At 38.6% G+C, this 22,987-nt stretch overlaps 1 protein-coding gene across 1 annotated transcript in view; it reads left to right on the top strand.

Annotated features, from left to right (window-relative positions):
- Window positions 1-22,987, top strand: part of LOC133290929 (molybdenum cofactor sulfurase-like) — a 54,454-nt gene that overhangs the window by 13,632 nt on the left and 17,835 nt on the right. Inside the window, exons 7-8 of the mRNA XM_061489087.1 lie at window positions 8,377-8,487; window positions 19,316-19,380. Of these exons, the coding sequence (XP_061345071.1) occupies window positions 8,377-8,487; window positions 19,316-19,380 (176 nt within the window). The remainder of the gene's footprint in view (window positions 1-8,376; window positions 8,488-19,315; window positions 19,381-22,987) is intronic.

Here is a 22,987-nt window from a genome sequence, read left to right on the forward strand (position 1 = left end):
GCTTGTTGTGCTGACTCCTTTACTTCTTATCATCCTACCATTGGAACTCATACAATAGCCGTAGCTGATGGCTCTCATACATCAGTTGCGGGTTCTGGTGACATAAACTTACAGCAGTCCTTACATCTTAAGGATGTTCTTCATGTTCCTAAACTCTCCACGAATCTTCTTTCGATTCATAAAATTACAAAAGATTTGAATTGTACTGTAACCTTCTATCCTACCCATTGTGTTTTTCAGGATCTCGCCACGGGGAAGACGATTGGTAGTGCTAAAGAGCATGGTGGGTTGTACTATCTGGTGTCACAATCTCCTGCAAATAAAGTAACAGATCACATCTTGATGTCTCATGGTCAATCAACTGCTGATTCTTTGATTTGGCTTCATCATAAGCGCTTAGGTCATCCTCCATTTAGTTTACTCAAATCTTTATTTCCGTCATTGTTTTTGTCTAAGTCTGTTGAGTCTTTTCATTGTGATGTTTGTGAATTTGCTAAGCATCATCGTGTGTCTTTTCCTTCTAGTATTACTAAGAGTGTTGAACCTTTTGATCTTATTCATTCTGATGTTTGGGGTCCCTCTAAAGTCCCTCATGCTTCTGGAAATAGATGGTTTGTTTCTTTTATTGATGATTGCACTCGTGTAACTTGGGTGTACTTAATGCATGAAAAGTCTGAGGTACCACAACTGTTCTTTCAATTTTATAAAATGGTTGAGACCCAGTTTGGTAAAAAAATCAAGAGACTAAGAACAGATAATGGTACTGAATATGTTAATCACAGTTTTTCCCAATTTATAAGAAATAACGGTATGATTCATGAACTTACTTGTGTTGACACCCCCCAACAGAATGGGGTTGCTGAAAGAAAAAATCGCCACCTTCTTGAAGTGGCTCGTGCATTAATGTTTCAGACACATGTACCCAAATACTATTGGGGAGATGCTATTCTTACTGCAGCTTTCTTGATCAACCGTTTACCCACTCGTGTACTTGACCATGTAAGTCCTATTCACTTTATGACTTCTTTTTTCCCTTCTATTCCAATTATGAGTCTTCCTCCACGTGTGTTTGGGTGTGTTGCTTTTGTTCATGTTCATAAACATCATCGCGGTAAGTTGGACCCTAGGGCTATTAAATGTGTTTTTCTTGGTTATGCTCCTGATAAGAAGGGCTACAAGTGCTATCACCCTAGTAGTAGGAAATTTTTTGTTTCTATGGATGTTACATTTCAGGAATCTGAGTCTTTTTTCCAAGGTCCTCATCTTCAGGGGGAGAATCCTTCACCAGAAATCTCATCACCTCCCTTCTTTGAGTTTGAATCTTCAGTGTCTACTCCTTTACCTGTGTCAGTGTATCCTCCTCTTAGTCCTGTTCCTCCTGTGTCTGTTCTTCCTGTGTCTGATCCTCCTGTGAGTAATCCTCCTGTGACTGATTCTCCTGTGATTGATACATCAAGTACACCAGAGATACGGAAGATTATGACACCTGAGTTGGTATATCAAAGAAGGAAACAACCCACATTGCCTCAGCAGCAACCTCAATCGTCTGAACCACTGGTAAGTCCTGAATCTCATATTTCTAATCATGATGTTAATACTTCTGATGCCTTACCCATTACTACTGATTCTGATGATTTACCCATTGCTCTTAGAAAAGGGAAAAGAGCTTGTGCCAAGAAATCTTGTCCCTCCTGTCCCTCTTGTACTCAATATCCTATTTCCCATTTTGTTTCCTCTACTAATCTTTCTGTGCAGCACAAAAGCTTTGTTTCAGCACTAGACTCTATTGCAATCCCAAAATCAGTACATGAAGCCTTGAAAGATGGGAATTGGGCTCAAGCCATGCAAGAGGAAATGAATGCGTTGGAGAAAAATAAAACATGAGAGGTTATTGATAGACCTAATGGAAAGAAAGCAGTAGGGTGCAGATGGGTTTATGCCCTGAAATATAATTCTGATGGAACTCTTGAGAGATACAAGGCTCGATTAGTTGCCAAAGGTTATACTCAAACCTATGGCATTGATTATGAAGAAACATTTGCTCCAGTTGCAAAGATGAATACGGTGAGAGTCTTGTTATCCCTTGTTGCCCATTACAATTGGGATATAAATCAATTTAATGTGAAAAATGCTTTCCTCAATGGTGAGTTAGAAGAAGAAGTCTACATGGAAATCACGCCTGGTTTTGATTCTGTGAAGGGAGAAAATAAAGTTTGTAGATTAAAAAAGGCCTTGTATGGATTGAAGCAGTCACCTCGTGCCTGGTTTGGAAGGTTTACTAAGGTTATGATGACCTTAGGATACAGACAGAGTCAAGGAGATCACACTCTTTTCTTCAAGCACTCCCATAATGGGAAGCTTACTGTGCTCCTTGTATATGTTGATGATATTATTATCACAGGTGATGATTTTGTAGAAAAACAGATTCTGCAAACACGGCTTGCCTCTGAGTTTGAAGTCAAAGACCTTGGGAAACTGAGATATTTCCTAGGGATAGAAGTAGCTCATTCAAGGAAAGGAATTTTTATTAGCCAGAGGAAATATGTTCTTGATCTTCTCAAAGAAGCAGGAAAGCTCGGGTGTAAACCCTCTAATACTCCTATTGAGCAGAATCACAAGATAGGCTATGAAGAAGAGAGTCCTCCAGTTGATAAAGGACAATATCAACGGCTAGTTGGGAAATTGATATATCTGGCTCATACTAGACCAGATCTAGCTTATGCTGTTAGTGTTGTCAGTCAGTTTATGCACGATCCAAAAGAGAAACACATGCAAGCAGTAGAGAGAATTCTGCAGTATCTTAAAGCTACTCCTGGTAAAGGATTGTTATTCCGACGTGACGGCAATCTCTCTTTAGAAGTTTACACTGATGCTGATTATGCTGGATCCGTGACTGACCGTCGTTCTACCACTGGTTACTGTTTCTTTGCGGTAACTTGGTGACATGGAGAAGTAAGAAACAAGATGTGGTCGCCAGATCAAGTGCAGAAGCTGAATTTCGAGCTATGGCTCAAGGCATTTGTGAGTTACTGTGGCTGAAAATTATACTTGATGATCTCAAAATAAAATGTGAGGGACCTATGAAGCTGCTATGTGACAATAAGTCCGCTATTTGTATAGCTCATAATCCGGTTCAACATGATCGGACTAAACATATTGAGGTCGACCGCCATTTCATCAAAGAGAAACTTGATAGCGGGTTGATTATCACTCCATACATTCCCACTGGGCGTCAATTAGCTGATCTATTGACAAAGGGACTTCCTTCAGACAGTTTTGAAGAACTTACTAGCAAGCTGGGAATGATAAATATCTATTCCTCAGCTTGAGGGGGAGTGTTGTAAATATTTGTTATTTTATTATTATTATTAGTATTTGTTGTATTGGGCCAAGCCCATTAGGTTAAGAATTAGGTCAAGTATTAGGGTTTTCATTCTCTATAAATAGAGACCTCTTTGTACAGATTATTTACACAATTCAATAATATTTCAAATACCCTTTTCTTTCAAGTTCTTCCTTTGTCGAAGTGTTTAAAAAATAAAGTGTGATCAGTCTGAGCTTGGGTGAACCCTCTTCCCTTAACAGCTTGAGTAAATTTCCCAAACCAGTCTCTGGGAGATTGTTTAAGTCCATAGAGAGACTTCTGCAACTTGCACACAGAACCATCCCCTTTTTCAAAACCAGGAGGTGGATCCATGTAAACTTCCTCATGGAGACCACCATTCAAGAAGGCATTCTTAACATCTAACTGTTGCAATGGCCAATCAAGGTTGGCGGCAAGAGATAGCAGAATGCGGATAGTGTTAAGTTTGGCAACAGGAGCAAATGTCTCCTGATAATCTATCTCATGAGTCTGAGTAAATCCCTTAGCAACTAATCTGGCCTTATACCTATTGATGCTATTGTCTGCATTGAATTTTATTGTGAACACCCACTTGCAACCAACAGTTTTCTTTCCTTTAGATAATGTCACAAACTCCCATGTTCCATTTTTTGTAAGTGCATCCATTTCTTCTAATACTGCATTCCTCCATTTTGGGTCATCAAGTGTTTCTTGGATATTTTTGGGTATCCTGGTACTATCTAACATAGTGTTGAAAGCACGAAAACCTGGAGACAACTTTTCATATGAGATATAATGGGAAATAGGATGAGCAGTGCAAGATCTAGTACCTTTCCGAAGAGCAATAGGCATATCAACGTTGGTTGTACTAGTACATTCAAGTGGGTTGCTGGAACAAGGACTCGAGTCAGGATCCTGGCAGTCTAGAGTATCTTCATGTGTTTTGCGCCTGCTGTAAAATTTCCCCCATTTACCAGGAGGATCACAAGGAGGATCATTAGATTCAGGTATAGTTGCTCCCCCTGTTTCCTTCTCAATAACTCCACCTGTTTCCAAAGGCCAAGGTAAGACAGCAACATCATTTGGTTTCCCAGGCTTATCTTCATCCATACCAATACCAATAGACTCCCCCTGAAGAGAAGTCGGGGAAAAAAAGGATTGTGTCTCATAAAAGGTAATATCCATGGAAACAAAAACCTTACGGAGAGAAGGTGAGTAACACTTATAACCTTTTTGATTAGGGGAATATCCTATGAAGACACATCTGATGGATTTAGGGTCAAGTTTGGACCCTTGATGTGGAGGAATATGCACAAAAATCACACAGCCAAATATTTTGGGAGGAAGAGAAGAAAGAGCACTGAAAAAGGGAAAAGATTTAGTAAGACAGGATAAAGGAGAATGAAAATTTAGTACCCGAGAAGGCATCCGATTAATGAGATAACAGGCTGTCAAGACGGCTTCCCCCCACAGATATTTAGGGACATGCATCGTGAATAAAAGAGCTCGAGCAACTTCAATTAGATGTCTATTTTTCCTTTCAGCCACCCCATTTTGTTGAGGGGTGTTAGGACAAGAACTTTGATGAATAATTCCATGCTGGTTTAGGTAATCTCCAAGAACTGAATTAAAATATTCAGTACCATTGTCTGTTCGCTGAATTTTGATAGAAGTCTGAAATTGAGTTTGAATCATTGCATGAAAGTTTTTAAAAGTGGATGCTGCCTCAGACTTATCTTTTAAGAGATATACCCAACATACCCTAGAATGATCATCAATGAAAGGAATAAACCAACGAGCACCCGAGACATTTTTTCCACGAGCAGGTCCCCAAATATCACTATGAATCAATGTAAAGGGAGAAGATTCATGATATTTCTTAGGAGAATAAGTGACACGAGAGTGCTTTGCAAGCTGACAAATATCACAAAGAAGGGAACTTGGCTTTTTATTGATAAATAAGTTCGGCAATAACTTCTGGAGATAAACAAAATTTGGGTGTCCCAACCTACGATGCCATAACAAAACATCATTACAGTCATCTGATAAACATAGAGAGTGGTTCGAAAAAATCTTCTTTTCACAATGAACATCTGTAAAATAGTATAGCCCTTCTTCCTCTCTAGCACTGCCAATCATCATCCCCGAGTCCTGTTCTTGAAAGATACAAGCATTTGCAGAGAACTTAGCAACACAATGCAACTCAGCAGTAAGTTTGCTAATAGAGATGAGATTACAAGTAAGAGAGGGAACATGAAGTACTGAGTTCAAAATAATATACTCAGAAAGTTTAATGGATCCCTTTCCCGCAATAGTGGAGAAATTCCCATCAGTTGTTCTTATTCGTGACGGGTGATAGTAAGGGGTATCGGAGAAAAATAAGGTTGCATTACCTGTCATGTGATCAGAGGCCCCTGAATCAAGGATCCAACGTTTACTACATTCAACATGGAATGCCATACCTTTTTGAGCAACATGACTAGTTGCCTCAGCAGGTTGAGACTTCAATTTTTGAAAAGACGAATTTTCAAAATTTTCAACGTCCATGGTTTTCTAACAACAGGTACCCAGAAAAAAGTTCCTCCAAATACGATTTTGACCCTTAAAACAGGAAGAGGGTTGCTCGCAAAAATCAATGAATGAGAGCAATCTTGGCTACAGTGAAACAGTAATGAACAGTACTGCTACAGTAATGAACAGTACTGCTACGGGTCTTCTGTGGGCTGGCTCAAAATCTTGTTCTGAACCTAATGGTGGCCTTGGTTTCTTGGTTGGAAGTTTCTAGGTAAGGATTTTGGCTTGGGCAGTGGCTAAAACGAAAAAAAGGGAATGGGAAAATGACTTAAAAATAAATCAGAACGGGGAAGAGACTGGAATATAACCAGCTCTTGATACCATGAAGAAAAGAAGAAGTGGAAGAAGTGTTTTATCTGAATAATACTTTCTTTTTCATTGAGAGACCCAATGGGTCCTTTTTATATTGAGTACATCCAACTACCTCAACTACTTTAATAAATATACAACCACCAACTACATCAATAAATATACAACTACCAACTAAATATACAACTACCAACTACATCAATAAATACTATCTAGAATATTCTATATATTCTACAGTAACCTTACCCAATAGCTTAAGCTTTTGGGTTGAATTGGTTCTTTAAATGGTATCAGAGCCTCGTGTCCCGGGTTCGATCCTCACCGCCCCCCACTTTCTCTTGTGGAATTTCTTAACACAGGTAGGTGGGCCTGTGCATTTTCCACCCTTCAAGCTCAATGGGCTCTCGTGTGAGGGGGCGTGTTGAAATATATAAAACCATTAATGTAACCTTACCCAATAGCTTAAACTTTTGGGTTGAATTGGTTCTTAACAATAATTAAACTAGTAGTACAAGACATGATAGTATAGTACTAATACGTGGTACATTAAACCTAGACATAATATACTTAATTCTCAACAAGGATATGGGGTAAATATCACATAATATTCATAAGTACTCTTGCCTTAAACCTTTTTTGTGGTAAAATTTGAGATCATATCATACCATGAGTCACATAGTTTAGGTATCTTTGATCTATTATACAAAATTACAAAGGGATGGAGAATTAGAGGAAGGTGTAAGTCATAGGATTGAAGCAGGGTGGATGAAATGGAGGAACGCTTCAAGTTTTTGTGAAAGAAAGGTGCCTCTTAAGCTAAAAGGAAGCTTTACCACATGGCCATGAGACGGGTGATGCTTTATGGTGTTGAATGTTGGGCAATAAAGGAAAAATTAGAGCATAAGATAAGCGTTGTAGAGTGGAGAATGTTGTGTTGAATGGGTGGTCATATGAGAAAAAATAAGATTGTAGAATTGTGCCTAAAATGGTTTGGACTTGTGAGAAGAAGACCAATAGAAAGAAGATATAATTAGTGGAGGATAACCTAATAATTGGAGGTAGTGGTGTTGAGTTATTCAAGTGTGATGAGTCCCATATCGGTTGGTAATGGGTTAAGTGAAGTGGATATAAGTGGAGGGACCCATGAATTTAATACCTTAAGGTTTTGGGTTGAGATGTGGTATCGGACCAACTTGGTATGGTGGTCTAGTTTAGTCCATTGGTGGTGATCCCTCACCCCGGGCTCCTCCCTGGACACGGCTGATAGTGGTATCAGAGCTGGATTGGGCTCGGGCTAGTCAGGTGTTTGGCTTGGAGGTGGGTTGAGTACTTTGGGCCTAGGTACTCGGTTGAGGGGGAGCAAACCAATATTGAGTTTCACACTTGAGGGGGAGATTGTTGGGTTATTCAAGTGTGATGAGTCTCACATTGGTTGATAATGGGCTAAGTAAAATGGATATAAGTGAAGAGACCCATGAACCCAATGCCTTAAGGTTTTGGGTGGAGATATGGTGTCGGACCCATTTGATATGGTAGTCTAACGTAGTCCATTGGTGGTGAATGGTGATCCCTCGCCACGGGCTCCTCCCTGGACCCGTCTGACAAGCGGTCGACCAAGAAAGAGTCTAGTTGAAAACATTAAAAGGATCTAGTTTATAGTCAAATGGTCTCTCTATAGAATTGGTTATGGATCGAACCCAATAACGTGTTTTGATTCATGTAGCCAACCCCATCTAGTGGGAAAAGGCTTTGGTTGTTGTACAAGAAAAGTTTGAGTTTGCATACCTTCCTAAACTCCCCCTGGTCAATGCATCTTTATGTTTTCTCTTCCAAAAGCCTTCCTTAATTTGCCTCTAGATAAAGAGATCTTAGAGGGGAAGGGGACAATAACCTTCCATACAGATTTTCAATACATAGAGCTATAGATTTAGTTCGAAATTTTATTTGTTTCTTCAAATCATCAATTGACACCTCAACTATTGCACTGCGGTTGTCACAAAAATTATCCTGGATTAAGTACCCATTAAAAAATCTTTAGTTAAAAGGTATCTAGCAGGTATTATTTTCACTGTTGGGTCTTATTGAAAACATAGTATAATTCTCTGTTTTCATTTGTTAAGATGGACATTTACCCATTTAATTATCTGCAGGCCTTGAGCAGGGTTTTCTGGATTCTGGTTATTATCTGAAATCAATTACAGTATATCCAATAAAATCCTGTGGAGGTTTCAGTGCTAGAAGTTGGCCTCTAAGCAACAATGGTAATCATTTACTTTCCACTGATTTTTTATTATTATTATTTTTTTTAAGTTGAAGTATTATATATAATTATTGCCAATTTCTGTAATAAGAAAGGAAGAGTGAGAACAACAATAACTATCGGAGCAAAACTTTTGCTGAGCTAATATAGATGGTGTTGTCCTGTTTATACTTTCTAATGAAGATAGTACTTGAATGAAAAAAGATTGAATATTATTTATGAATTGATCACTTTACATGGTTTCATTATAATAAATTGACTTACCTAAAATAATGCCTAATTTATTGTAACTAATAATCTTTCCAAAAAACAGAATAATTTACAATAATTACATGAAATATCATGTTTAGTGGATACACTACCCTCCCTCAAGTTGGTGAACGGATATTTATCATTTCTAGCGTGGCAGTAAGATCTTGAAACCTAGATCTTGAAACCTCTCAGGCGGATAGTCCCTAAGTTAATGCATCTACCAAGTTATATCCGTGAACTGTGGTTATTAGTTCTCTATCCTACTTCTCCTTGATGAAGTGCGAGTGTATCTCAACATGTTTTCTCCTATCATCATGGTAAATCAGATTATGTGCAATGCTAATGGTCGATTTGTTGTCATATAATAGTTTCATAGGAGTTTTATACTTTTTTCGAAGGTCATCTAATATAATTTTCACCTATAATAATTCATAAACTCCTTGCGCCATAATTCAAAATGCGACCCCTGGACTTGGGTGGGCAACCATGTTGGTTTCTAACTCCTCCATGTTGTTAGGTTTCCACCTAGAAACATACAATAACCAAATGTTAACATTATGTCAATGACTATTCTTGCATAATCTGTATGTGTACACTTTCATGAATAGATTTTCGCCTTTTCTAAAGAGTATTCCTCTTCCATGTGTGCTTTTAAGTTACTAAAATTCAGTGTATAAATAGTCACTAACAATACTAACAAAAATATGCTGAATCTTGTCTGGTATGTGCTAGATATGTCAACTTCCCTACTGTAAAGAACCACTTCAACCCAAAAGCTTAAGCTTGTGGGTGAGGGCTTTTTAATGGTTTGTACTATTCTCTAACACGCCCCCTTACACGAGAGCCCACTGGGCTTGAAGGGTGGATAATGCACAGACCCACCTACCTGTGTTAAGAAAATTCCACAAGAGAAAGTGGGGGGCGGTGAGGATCGAACCCGGGACACGAGGCTCTGATACCATGTAAAGAACCACTTCAACCCAAAAACTTAAGCTTGTGGGTGAGGGCTTTTTAATGGTTTATACTATTCTCTAACACCTACTACCTATATATATCGGTCTCTTTCAATCTTGGGACTCATCATTTTCCCATTGTGACTTTGCTCAGCAGGAATACTTGTAGCCTTACACTCGAGCTTTCTGGTCTCTTTGCGAAGATCAAGGATATCTTTCCTTTGAGAAATAAAAATACCTTTCTGGTCTCTTTGTGAAGATCAAGGATATGTTTCCTTTGAGAAATAAAAATACCTTGCTTGGTATAGGCAACTTCAATTCCTAGAAAGTACTTTAGTTCCAAATATTTCATTTAAACTCAGCTGCTAATTTTTTGTTTAGGAGTTGTATTTCATCTGGTCATCACCAAATATAATCATGTCGTAAACATATATAAATAGGACAATAAGTTTACTTTCTTGTGAATGTTTAAAGAAGTAGTGTGTATGATCACTTTGACTTTGTCTATATCCTTGGGACATCATTGTCTTTGTGATCTTCCCAACTGAGCACAGGTGGACTGCTTCAACCCGTATAAAGCATTTTTTAACTTGCATACCTTATTTTTTCGATCAATGCAATCATTTTCGGAGGAATCTCTATATAAACTTCTTTCTCAAAGTATGCACGAGGAAAGATATTTTTAACATCAAATTGGTATAATTCACACCCAAAGTGAGCAACAAGGGAAAATATGATTCTCATAGTGTTCATATTTGCTATTAGAGCTAATGTCTCCTCATTATATTCCATGAGTTTAAGTTTATCCTTTTGCAACTAACCTTGCTTTATACCAATCTAATGTTCTCTCGAATAGATATATCAAGGTTTATCCATTTTCACCCCACTGGTCTTTTGTCTCTTAGTCTGTCAACAATTTCCCTTATTCCATTCTTCTCCATAACACACACCTCTTCATGCATGGCTTGAAAGTAGTTCTTATCCTTTAATGCTTCTTGTAATGATGTTGGGATTTGATAGAATTTTTGGTGTTGTAAGGAATATTTTAAAAGAGACACATTGAGAAAGAAGATACTTTGTACAAGACCTTTTCTATTTTCTCAATGTAATCAATAAGTCGTTTGGGTTAGGGTTACAGTTATTCAAAGGATTGTTTATAGTATTAGATTCAGAAACATGAGAACTAGTATCTTCAATGCTTGTCGTAGGTTTGGACGTTTGAAGTTGTTGTTAGGCTAGTTTGGGTGTCTTTCTCCTTTTGTACAAACGATTTTGGTGTTTTGGCCTTGGCCTTAGCTGGTTCAGGTGAGGTACAGGAAGGAGGTGCTAATTCTTGGGCATCAAAAGACAAGGGAAAGAGGAGTGAGGATAGGAGTACTTAGGAGAGAAGTTCTGCTTCCAAAATATTATTCTCCTTTTGATGTTAAGGACAAACAAGGGCTTGTTTTCATGCAACATAATATCCATGGGAACAAAGAAACGACGACTTGAAGGGTGATAGTATTTGTACCCACTCTTGTTAGGATTATAACCCAAAAAAATACATTTGACAATATATGGATCAAGTTTGTTGGGATTTTAACGATGTATATGAACAAATTTTAGAATTATTTATTTGATTATTATTTGTATTAGTCAGATTACTCTAGAATAGCCTATTAGGTCTTTTAGCCTCTTTAAATCGAGAATTATTGTATAGTTATACATGCAATTCAATTTGAAGTTAAAGATCTTGGAAAACTGAGATATTTTCTTGGGATACAAGCAAAGTTAAAGAGATCATACACTTTTTTTTAAACATTCTCAAGAAGGTAAGATCACTGTCCTTCTAGATTATGTTGATGACATTATTATAACAGGGGATGATATATGTGAGAAATGTGCTCTATAAGAAAGACTGACTGCTGAATTTGAAGTTAAATATCTTGAAAAACTGAGATATTTTCTTGAGATAGAAGTTGTTCATTCAAAGCAAGAGATCTTTATTTTTCAACGGAATATGCTCTTGATCTCCTTATGCTCTTGATCTCCTTAAAGAAGCAGGAAAACTTGGGTGTAAACCTTCCAGTACTCCGATTGAGTAGAATCACAAACTGGGAAGTGAAAATGAGAGCCCTTTAGTTGACAAAGGACAATATCAACAAATAGTGGGAAGACTGATATATCTAGCTAATACTAGACCTTATCTAGCTTATGCAGTTAGTATTGTTAGTCAATTCATGCATGATCCGAGGGAAAAACACCTGCGAGCTGTGGATATGATTCTCCAATATCTGAAAGGCACACCAGGTAGAGGACTATTATTCCAAAGAGGAGGAAACCTATCCTTAGAAGTTTATACTGACGTTGATTATGTTGGATCTGTGACTGACCAACGGTCTACTTCGGGCTATTGCATATTTCTCTGTGGAAATCTAGTAACATGGAGAAGTAAAAAACAAAATGTGGTTGCTAGATTAAGTGTAGAAACAGAATTTCGGGCCTTGGTTCAAGGTATCTGTGAATTATTATGGCTCAAAATTATTCTCAATGGTCTCAAGGTGAGATATGAAGTATCTATGAAGTTACTCACAAATCAGCTATTATATAGCCCTCCAGTCCAACACGGTCGAACCAAACATATTGAGATTGACCGCCACTTCATTAAAGAGAAACTAGACTCTGGACCGATCACTACTCCATATATTCCGTTTGGTCGTCATTTGGCTGATGTCTTGACTAAGGGTCTTCCTAATGATAGGTTTCAAAAACTTACTAACGAGCTGGGAATGATAAATATTCATTCCTCAGCTTGAGGGGGAGTGTTGTAAATATTAGAATTATTTATTTGATTATTATTTGTATTAGTTAGATTACTCCAAAATACTCTAGAAGCTTATTTGGGCTTAGCCCATTCAGTCTTTTAGCCTCTTTAAATAGAAAATTCTTGTACATTTATACATACAATTTAATACTATACAAATCCTTTTTTCCAATTAAATGCAATACAACCAAAAAGACAAGAGATTCTAGACTCTTCATAATAAAAAGAAAAGGAAAGAAAGATATCATGAGATGAACAAGGCTTGCACCACCAAGTACATGAGAAGGTAATTGATTTATCCAATAAGTAGCAGTTAATAATGCTTTCCCCCAATATAAGCTAGGAACAAACATTTTTAATAGCAATGCTTTGGTAATGTGATTTTTTTTAAGCAACGCCATTTTGTCGGAGAGTATTAGCATGTGAATTCATGAACAATACCATGTTTAAGAAATTGAGAGAGATTTTGATTAACATACTATTGAGCATTATTCGAATGCAAATGTTTCATGGACTTTCCAAAATGTGTATGAACCATACTATTAGAATAGGAAATATTAGATATATAGATTTGGTTTAGATTTGTATAGATTACTTTCCTATCTGTAAATATTCTTTTCCTATTTAGTTTTGGATTAGGTCTGAGCTTTTCTCTTAAGCCCATTAGGGTCTCTCTATATATTGTAACTCTTTGTATTAGCATAATATACAACATATTATTTGATAATCAAGTTGGTACCAAAGCTCTTTTGTTCTGGGGAACAGACCCTCGCTTTCGCTTAAAACTTTGTTTTCGCTTTAAAACCTAAGCCCGCTACTTAGGAGTCCTCTTTTCCTTGTCGTGTGTCCTTCTGGCAAGCCATCTAGGGCTTTAAGCTCCTTTAGAGTGATTTCCGAACGCGTCAGCACCTCCGACCGGAACCACCATCCGTCACTGTTCCGGCTGCTGGAGAAGTTTTCCGGCGAGTTTTCGAACCAAACCACTTGCGATCAAGTCCTTATCCTCCCGGCGACCAATTCTGTGGAGGTCCGACCGCCGTCGCAGCCGTCACGCGCCGCCCATCTTCTCTGCGCGTGGTGCTCACGCGCCACCTTCAACCAGCGCGTGTGCACTGTTCCGGTGGAATTTCCGGCCGTTCCTGGACAGAAAAGCTCGTCTTCTCCTCCTCCTTCCAGATCTGTGGTTGGTACTTTGTGGGTCTCACTTTTTGTGCGAGCCTCTTCTTGATTTGCGATCAGGTTAGTTTCTATTCACTTGGTTGTATACCCTTGTGATTTATTATAATGGCAGCATCTTCTCCTGCTCACTAGGAGATCAATTCTCCCTCTCGTAAAGTTTCCCTAATATCTTCTCCACCAATGTTGGGCCCATTACCTCGTCAAAGCTGAAGGGTTCTGTTAATTACAAGAATTGGGCCATCTCTGTTCGAGTTTTGTTCTTTGGACAAGGACATGGGAACCATCTCAACTAAATCTACTGATATTCCTAAGGAAGAAAAATCTGATTGGGAAAGGATTGACAACCAGCTTCTGAGTATCCTTTGACAGTCTATTGATCCAGTTGTCTTGGATATTTTCTATTCTTTTCAAACATGCAATGAAGTGTGGGAGGAAGCAAAACATCTCTACACTAATGATGTTCAGCAGCTCTATTCTATCATGTCTCAATTTATGGATCTGCGCAAATCATCTCACACTCAGATAGAGACATATGTTGGCAAAAGTCGATCTCTGATGCAGGCATATTTGGACATGTTGCCCTATCCTAATGATGCTTTTGCATATCGGAAACAGGTGGAACGTCTCTTTATGGTTGCCACACTTTCTGGTCTTCCTGAAGAATATGATAATGTCCGGGATACTATTTTGACCAGTGGGGATCCTGATCTATCAATGACGTATCAGCGTCTTCTGAACCTTAATAAAAAATCTGCTCCTGCATTATCTTCTGTTGTTGATTCCACTGCTCTAGTTTCCCATACTGACTTTTGCGAGAACTTTGGAGGTTATCGTGGCCGTGGTGGAGGCCAGGGCAGGAGGACGTGGTCAGCGACCTCATTGTCATTATGGTAGCAACTTGGTCATTATAAGGAACGTTGCTACACAAAGTATCCTCACCTGCGACCCTCTCATGCTGCTAATATAGCTGAATCGGATACTGCTTCAACTGGTAGAGTCTCTCTCTCCTCTGAAGACTATGCAGCACTCCAGACTCTTCTCAGGAAGGCCTCTCCTCAGTCTCAGCCCTTTGCTTCAGAAACTGGTAATCTCGTTGCTTGTGTTTCTCATTATGCATCACTTGGTCCTTGGATATTTGACTCAGGTGCTACTGATCACCTTTGTGGTAATAAGGAACTCTTTTCATCCATTACATATTCTGATAATTTATCCTCTTTTACTCTTGTTGATGGCACTAAAGCCCCTATTCGTGGGATTGGACAAATCTATCCAACCTCCTCATTGACCTTGACATCTGTCTATGACATTCCTGACATCCCTTATAGCTTAATCTCTGTTAGTAAATTGATCAACTCTCTTAATTGTATTGTTACCTTCTCAAACCATTATGATTTTGTGCAGGATCAGGTACGGGGAAGACGATTGGAGTGGGCCGTGAGCCACGAGGTCTGTTCTACTTGGTTGTGCCGAATCCTTCAGTTGCTTGTTCTCTCACAGAATCTCCACAACTCATCCACAGTCGCCTCGGTCATCCTAGTCTTTCAAAATTGCAGAAGATGGTTCCTTTTTTATCCGGTCTTCAGACTTTAGATTGTCGGTCATGTCAGCAAGGGAAGCACATACGCTCCTCCTTTGCCAATCGAGTCAATAAACGAGATGATGCTCTTTTTTCAATTATTCATTCAGATATTTGGGGTCTAAGTCGTAGTCTGTCTGTTTTAGAGTTTCGGTATTTTGTTACCTTTATTGATGAATTTTCACGTTGTACTTGGATTTATTTAATGGAAAATAGTTTTGAGTTATTTTCTATTTATCAAAAAATTTCTGCTGAAATTCATACTCAATTTGGTGCTTCTATTCGTATTTTACGTAGTGATAATGCTAAGGAATATGTTTCTATTGACTTTTCTAATTTCTTAGCCACACATGGTACTTTACACCAAACTACTTATCCTCACACTCTACAACAAAATGGAGTAGCTGAAAGTAAAAATAGACATCTCATTGAAACTGCACGGATTCTTCTTATTCACCTCTTCACTTCTGGGCCGATGCAGTCCTTGCCTCTTGTTTTCTCATCAACCGTATGCCTTCATCTGTGCTTAATAATGACATTCCCTATAATTTGTTGCTTCCAGATGTTCCTCTCTATCCTCTATCCTCACATGTCTTTGGTTGTACCTGTTTTCTTCATGATCTCACTTCTGGGAAGGACAAGTTAACATCCAAAGCCTTTAAGTGTATTTTTCTTGGTTATTCTCGTCTTCAAAAGGGTTATCGTTGTTATTCTCCTGGTCTTAAGCGTTACTTTGTTTCTGCTGATGTCACTTTTCTTGATCAACAACCCTTTAATTCTATCTCATCTCAATTGTCACAGGTTGATAATGTTCTTCTTGTTCTTTTTCTTGAATTGTCTTTGTCAGCTGCAGGTAACTCTATTCCAGATGAGCAACCTATTGCTTCCATACCTGAGGACCGTCCATTTCTCACCTATCAGCGTCGTAAAACTGTGCCTCCCATCGACTCGACTCTGGCTGACTCATCGCCCCCTCTTGTTGATTCTTTCCCTCCGGCTCCTTCTCCAGAGGCTCTTCCCATTGCTCAAAGAAAAGCTACTCCTAACCCTTATCCTCTTTATACCTTCTTGAGCTATGACCGTCTTTCTCCTCCTCATTTCACCTTTGTTTCTAGTCTTTCTTCTGTTTCTATTCCTCAGAACACAAGTGAAGCACTTTCCCATCCAGGGTGGCGCCAAGCGATGCATGATGAGATGTCTGCACTTCATTCCAATAGCACTTGGGACTTTGTTTCTGCTCCTCCAGAGAAGTCTATAGTTGGTTGTCGCTGGGTTTTTACTGTGAAAGTTGGACCTGATGGCCATGTTGATCGTCTCAAGGCACGCTTAGTTGCAAAGGGTTTTACTCAAATTTTCGGCCTTGATTATAGTGACACATTCTCTCTGGTCGCTAAGATGGCGTCGGTTCAACTGTTCCTTGTTCTTGCTGTTGTTCGTCACTGGCCACTCCTTCAACTTGACATCAAAAACGCTTTTCTTCATGGTGATTTACAAGAAGAAGTTTACATGGAGCAACCACCTGGCTTTGTTGCTCAGGGGGAGTCTGGGAAGGTGTGTCGACTTCGTAAATCCTTATATGGTCTCAAGCAGTCTCCTCGAGCATGGTTCAGTTGCTTCAGTTCTGATGTTTAGGCTTTTGGCTTAATCCGCAGTAAAGTTGACCATTCTGTGTTTTATAGGATCACATCTCCTGATAAGTGCATCTATTTGTTAGTCTATGTTGATGACATCATTCTCACTGGAAGTGATCAAGCTTGAATTTATCAGTTAAAACAGTATTTATTCAGTCAATTTCAAACAAAGGACCTTGGGAAGATGCGTTACTTCTTGGGAATTGAGGTGGCACAATCCAGACATGGCATTTCTATTTGTCAAAGGAAGTACGCTTTAGATATCCTAGAAGAGACTGGTATTTTGGGGTGTAAACCAGTTGATACACCCATGGATCCCAATGTCAAGTTATTGCCCGGACAGGGGGAGCCGTTATCTGATCCTGGTCGTTATCGTAGGCTAATTGGGAAGCTCTATAATCTTACGGTGACTAGGCCAGACATTTCTTTTGCTGTTAGTACAGCTAGTCAGTTCCTTGATTTCCCTTGTGATTCTCATTGGGATGCTGCTGTGAGATCCTTCGATACATCAAAGGAGCACCAGGAAAAGGTTTGTTGTATTCTGATCAGGGAAATACAGAAATTTGTGGTTATTCATATGCTGATTGGGCAGGATCACCCTCAGACAGGCGCTCTACTTCCGGTTATTGTGTTTTCTTTGGAGGAAACTTAATTTCTTGGAAAAGCAAGAAACAACCTGTTGTTGCTCGATCTAGTGCAGAAGCTGAGTATCGTGCAATGGCAATTGCTACCTGTGAGTTAATCTGGTTAAAACAGTTGATTCAGGAGCTTCATCTTTGTGAACAGAAACAACCCATGACACTCATTTGTGATAATCAAGTTGCACTATATATATCCTCTAATCCTGTATTTCATGAGAGAACTAAACATATAGAGATTGATTGTCACTTCATTCGAGAAAGGATTCAGTCAGGAAAAATCAAAACGGCTTTTGTCAACTCTAATGATCAACTAGCGGATGTCTTCATTAAAGCTCTTAGAGGTCCTCGGGTTGAATACATTTGTAACAAGCTTGATGCTCACAATATATACGCACCGGCTTGAGGGGGAGTGTTAGAATAGGAAATATTAGATATATAGATTTGTTTTAGATTTGTATAATTACTTTCCTATCTGTAAATATTCTTTTCTTATTTAGTTTTGGATTAGGTCTGGGCTTCTCACTTAAGCCCATTAGGGTCTCTATATATTGTAACTCTTTGTATTAGCTTAATATACAACATATTATTTGATAATCAAGTCATACAATAAAATTGAATAAACAATTGGGACACTTATAATTTATCTTTCATGAGATATAACTAAGTTACTCTAGTGCAATCATCCATAAATGAAACTGTTAAGAACCAATTCAACCCAAAAGCTTAAGTTGTTGGGTGAGGCTACATTAATGGTTTTATATATCTCAACACGCCCCCTCACACGAGAGTTCACTAGGCTTGAAGGGTGGACGATGCACAGACCCACCTACCTGTGCGAAGAAAGAAATTCCACTAGAAAGAAAGTGGGGGGCGGTGAGGATCGAACCCGGTACACCGAGGCTCTGATACCATGTAAAGAACCTTGGGATACACCACCCCAAAAGCTAGCTCAAAGGGTGGGAGTGCCCAAGGCCTTATAAAGGCCATATTAGTTGCCCATCCAATCAATGTGGGACTATATATCTCAACACGCCCCCTCACGCAAGAGCTCTTTAGGCTAGAAGCGTGGAAATTGCACAGGCCCATTTTTGGTTTACCTTTTGTGCTCTTTTTTTATTTTTAATTCCACTTTAAAGCGGGGGACGGTGAGGATCGAACTCGTGACTTTGTGGTCACTGAAGCTCTGATACCATGTAAAGAACCAATTCAACCCAAAAGCTTAAGCTGTTGGGTGAGGCTACATTAATGGTTTTATATATCTCAACAGAAACAAACCATTTGGTTCGAGAACCATATGAAAGGGATGTAGTACCCCAAACATTAAAGTGAATAAAGGCAAAAGCTTTAACACTTTCATTAGAATTAGGAGAAGAAGTTACACGATGGTATTTAGCAAACTTATAAATATCACAATGAAAAGATTCAATAGACTCTTTCAAAAATAGAGATGGAAAAATAGATTTAAGCAAAGTAAAAGGAGGATGTCCAAGATGCTTGTGCTGTAGCCAAAATTTAGAAGAAAGAGACTCAGAACAAGACTGATTACAGGAAAGTCAAGGAAAGTCACAACTTCTGACCAGGACCACCTTCAGCTTGCATATTGAGGAGATAGTATAACCTACCCCATTCCTTAGTCTTAAATTATAGGTATATTTTGTTTAAATGGGGCTATTGTCCTATTTTTTCTTGTTTATTTTTTATTTTTATTTTTCACTCCACTGAACTGGTCATCCTCTTCTATGTAATTTTCTCATTTATCTTTTCATGAAAATTTCTTCTTCAAATTTTGAGCAGGCCTGAAACACGATCGAGAGTGGATTCTTAAAAGTCTAAGTGGTGAAATTCTTACGCAGAAAAAGGTAATCTGTTATGTGAAGTCTTCAATTTAGTGCCTTTGTGGATGCAAGATGCATACTTCAGGAGCTGCATAATTTCTTTTTTGTCTGTTTTGGTGGTTTAATTTCCTTGAATTTATGAAAAGTGTACTTTTTTCCCTTAAAGTGGAGGTGAATTTGTATCAGTGATACTCTTATCTTATGGAAAATAGTTTATGCCATGCAATTTAATGGGAGAAAACTCTTTGATGAAAACTTATTCTAAGACTTCTTGATTTGTTTTTGATACTACTCCACGTCTAATATGGGATTGCTAAGGACTATATGATTTTGTTGTGTGTTTTGGCATATTTGGTGTATTTGTATTCTTGTGATGTTTGTTGGATTGTTAAGATATGTCATGCATTTTGACCATTTTTTGTCATCTTAGGAAGCAGATTCTTGAATGTTTAAATATGTTAACTAATGTCATGCTTGTTAGTGTTGTATTAACTCCATCCTGCTATTGCATACATGTTTTACGAGTTGTTGGTCATGTAAATAATGTTGGTTCATTGTATAGACTAATTAGAATTGTGTAATTACGATAATTAGGATAACCATGACCTTTGTATTTATTATTTTCTGGCTATATAGTCTAGTCTCCATTGTGTAGTTACAGCAATTACAAGAAATAACCTCTTTGCTAAAATGCAAGGGTAAAGTTCTGTACAATTAACCCTCACCTCACCCTTGCAAGTCAAGGAGTCTTATGCACCGGGGTTTGCCCTTCATAGTCTAGTCTCCATTGTGTAGTTGAGACAAACAAATTTCATCAAATATCTCTTGTTTCCTCATTCCTTAACATGGTATCAGATCTTGGTAAGAGGCAATCCCAGTCCAGGCTATGTAGTTGAGACAGATTAATTTCACTTGATGTCTCTCGTTTCCTCGTTCCTTAACATGGTATCAAAGTCTAATGGGAGGCAATCCTTGTCTGTGCGTATCCGGTGAACCCACTAGCCATCAATAACAATGTTTTTCTGAAAACAATTTCTTCTTTTCTATTTCTGATCGCCATTGCCATGTGTACTTTGGCAGCAACCAGATCCATTCAAATTTGTACTTTTCATATTGATAATGCATGCAAATACTTGTTTCACCAATTTCAAACTATTAGATTGATGAAAAGAAAGAGTGTTTTGCTGTATAACACTATTGATTGATTACATTGAGAGACCCAATAGGTCCTATTTATATTGAGTACAAAGAACAATGCTAATAGATAGCAACAGTAAACGAAGAGGCTTATTTACAATAACAAGAGACATTAATAAATAAGGGAACAGATAGCAAGGAAGTAATAAATGATAATCTAGAATATTCTACACTCCCCCTCAAGTTGGGAGATATATATTGATCATTCCCAACTTGCTGATCAAATCCTCAAAGGTCGGCTTAAGTAAGCCTTTGGTGAGAATATCTGCCGTTTGTTCCTTGGTAGGTATATATGACAAGCATACACTACCGTCTTCTAATTTTTCTTTGATAAAGTGACGATCGACTTCCACATGTTTTGTTCTGTCATGATGGACAGGATTTTGAGCAATGCTGATAGCAGCTTTATTATCACAATATAATCTGATAGGTAGGGAATAAGAGATCTTCAACTCTTCCAGAAGCCTTCTTAACCAAATTCCTTCACAAATACCATGGGCTAAAGCCCGAAATTCCGCTTCTGCACTGCTTCTTGCAACAACAGTTTGTTTCTTACTTCTCCAGGTCACAAGGTTTCCCCATACATAAGTACAATATCCTGAAGTAGATCTTCGGTCCATTGTAGAGCCAGCCCAGTCTGCATCTGTATAAACTTCAATCATCCTTTTGTTCCCTTTTTTTAAGAGAATTCCTCGATCCTGAAGTAGATCTTCGGTCCATTGCAGAGCCAGCTCAGTCTGCATCTGTATAAACTTCAATCATCCTTTTGTTCCCCTTTTTAAAGAGAATTCCTCGACCAAGGGTGTTTTTGAGGTACTTGAGAATTCTATAAACAGCACTAAGGTGTTTTTCCTTAGGAGAATGCATGAATTGGCTAACCATGCTCACAACAAAAGCAATATCAGGACGAGTGTGAGACAAATAGATTAATTTCCCCACTAGTCTCTGGTACTGCTTCTTATCAACATCTTCCCCGTCCTCAACTCCCATCTTGATATTAGCTTCAATTGGAGTTTCTGCTGGCTTGCACCCAAGCATACGTGTTTCTTGCAACAGGTTTAGAATGTATTTTTTCTGAGTTAAGGAAATTCCTTCCTTACTTCGAGCAACTTCTATGCCAAGGAAGTATTTGAGAGATCCAAGATCTTTTAGTTCAAACTGATCAGCTAAACATTTTTTTAAAGAGGCTATCTCCTCGGTATCATTACCAGTGACAATTATGTCATCAACATAAACAATGAGGATAGCAATTCTACCTTTGTCAGAGTGTTTAAAGAATAAAGTGTGATCAGTCTGAGCTTGGGTGAACCCTCTTCCCTTAACAGCTTGAGTAAATTTCTCAAACCATTCTCTGGGAGATTGTTTAAGTCCATAGAGAGACTTCTGCAACTTGCACACAGAACCATCCCCTTTTTCAAAACCAGGAGGTGGATCCATGTAAACTTCCTCATGTAGATCACCATTCAAGAAGGCATTCTTGACATCTAACTGTTGCAATGGCCAATCAAGGTTGGCGGCAAGAGATAGCAGAACGCGGATAGTGTTAAGCTTGGCAATAAGAGCAAATGTCTCCTGATAATCAATCCCATGAGTCTGAGTAAATCCCTTAGCAACTAATCTGGCCTTATACCTGTTGATGCTGTTATCTGCATTAAATTTTATTGTGAACACCCACTTGCAACCAACAGTTTTCTTTCCTTTAGGTAATGTCACAAACTCCCATGTTCCATTTTTTATAAGTGCATCCATTTCTTCTAATACGGCGTTCCTCCATTTTGGGTCATCAAGTGCTTCTTGGATATTTTTGGGTATCCTGGTACTATCTAACATAGTGTTGAAAGCACGAAAACCTTGAGATAACTTCTCATTTGAGATATAATGGGAAATAGGATGAGCAGTGCAAGATCTAGTACCTTTCCGAAGGGCAATGGGCATATCAATGTTGGCTGTGCTAGTGCATTCAAGTGGGTTGCTAGAGCAAGGACTCGAGTCAGGATCTTGGCAGTCTAGAGTCTCTTGATGTGTTTTGCGCCTGCTGTAGAATTTTCCCCATTTACCAGGAGGATTACAAGGACCGGGAGGATCATTAGACTCAGGTATAGTTGCTCCCCCTGTTTCCAAAGGCCAAGGTAAGACAGCAGCTTCATTTGGTTTCCCAGGCTTATCTTCATCCATACCAGTAGACTCCCGCTGAAGAGAAGTCGGGGAAAAAAAGGATTGTGTCTCATAAAAGGTAACATCCATGGAAACAAAGACCTTACGGAGAGAAGGTGAGTAACACTTATAGCCTTTTTGATTAGGGGAATATCCTATGAAGACACATCTAATAGATTTAGGGTCAAGTTTGGACCTTTGATGTGGAGGAATATGTACAAAGACCACACAGCCAAATATTTTGGGAGGAAGAGAAGAAAGAGCACAGAAAGAAGAAAAA

Source organism: Gastrolobium bilobum, unplaced genomic scaffold (assembly GCF_033153095.1).
Source record: "Gastrolobium bilobum isolate Gb01-03AN ecotype WA unplaced genomic scaffold, APGP_CSIRO_Gbil_v1 utg95697, whole genome shotgun sequence".
Taxonomy (NCBI): domain Eukaryota; kingdom Viridiplantae; phylum Streptophyta; class Magnoliopsida; order Fabales; family Fabaceae; genus Gastrolobium; species Gastrolobium bilobum.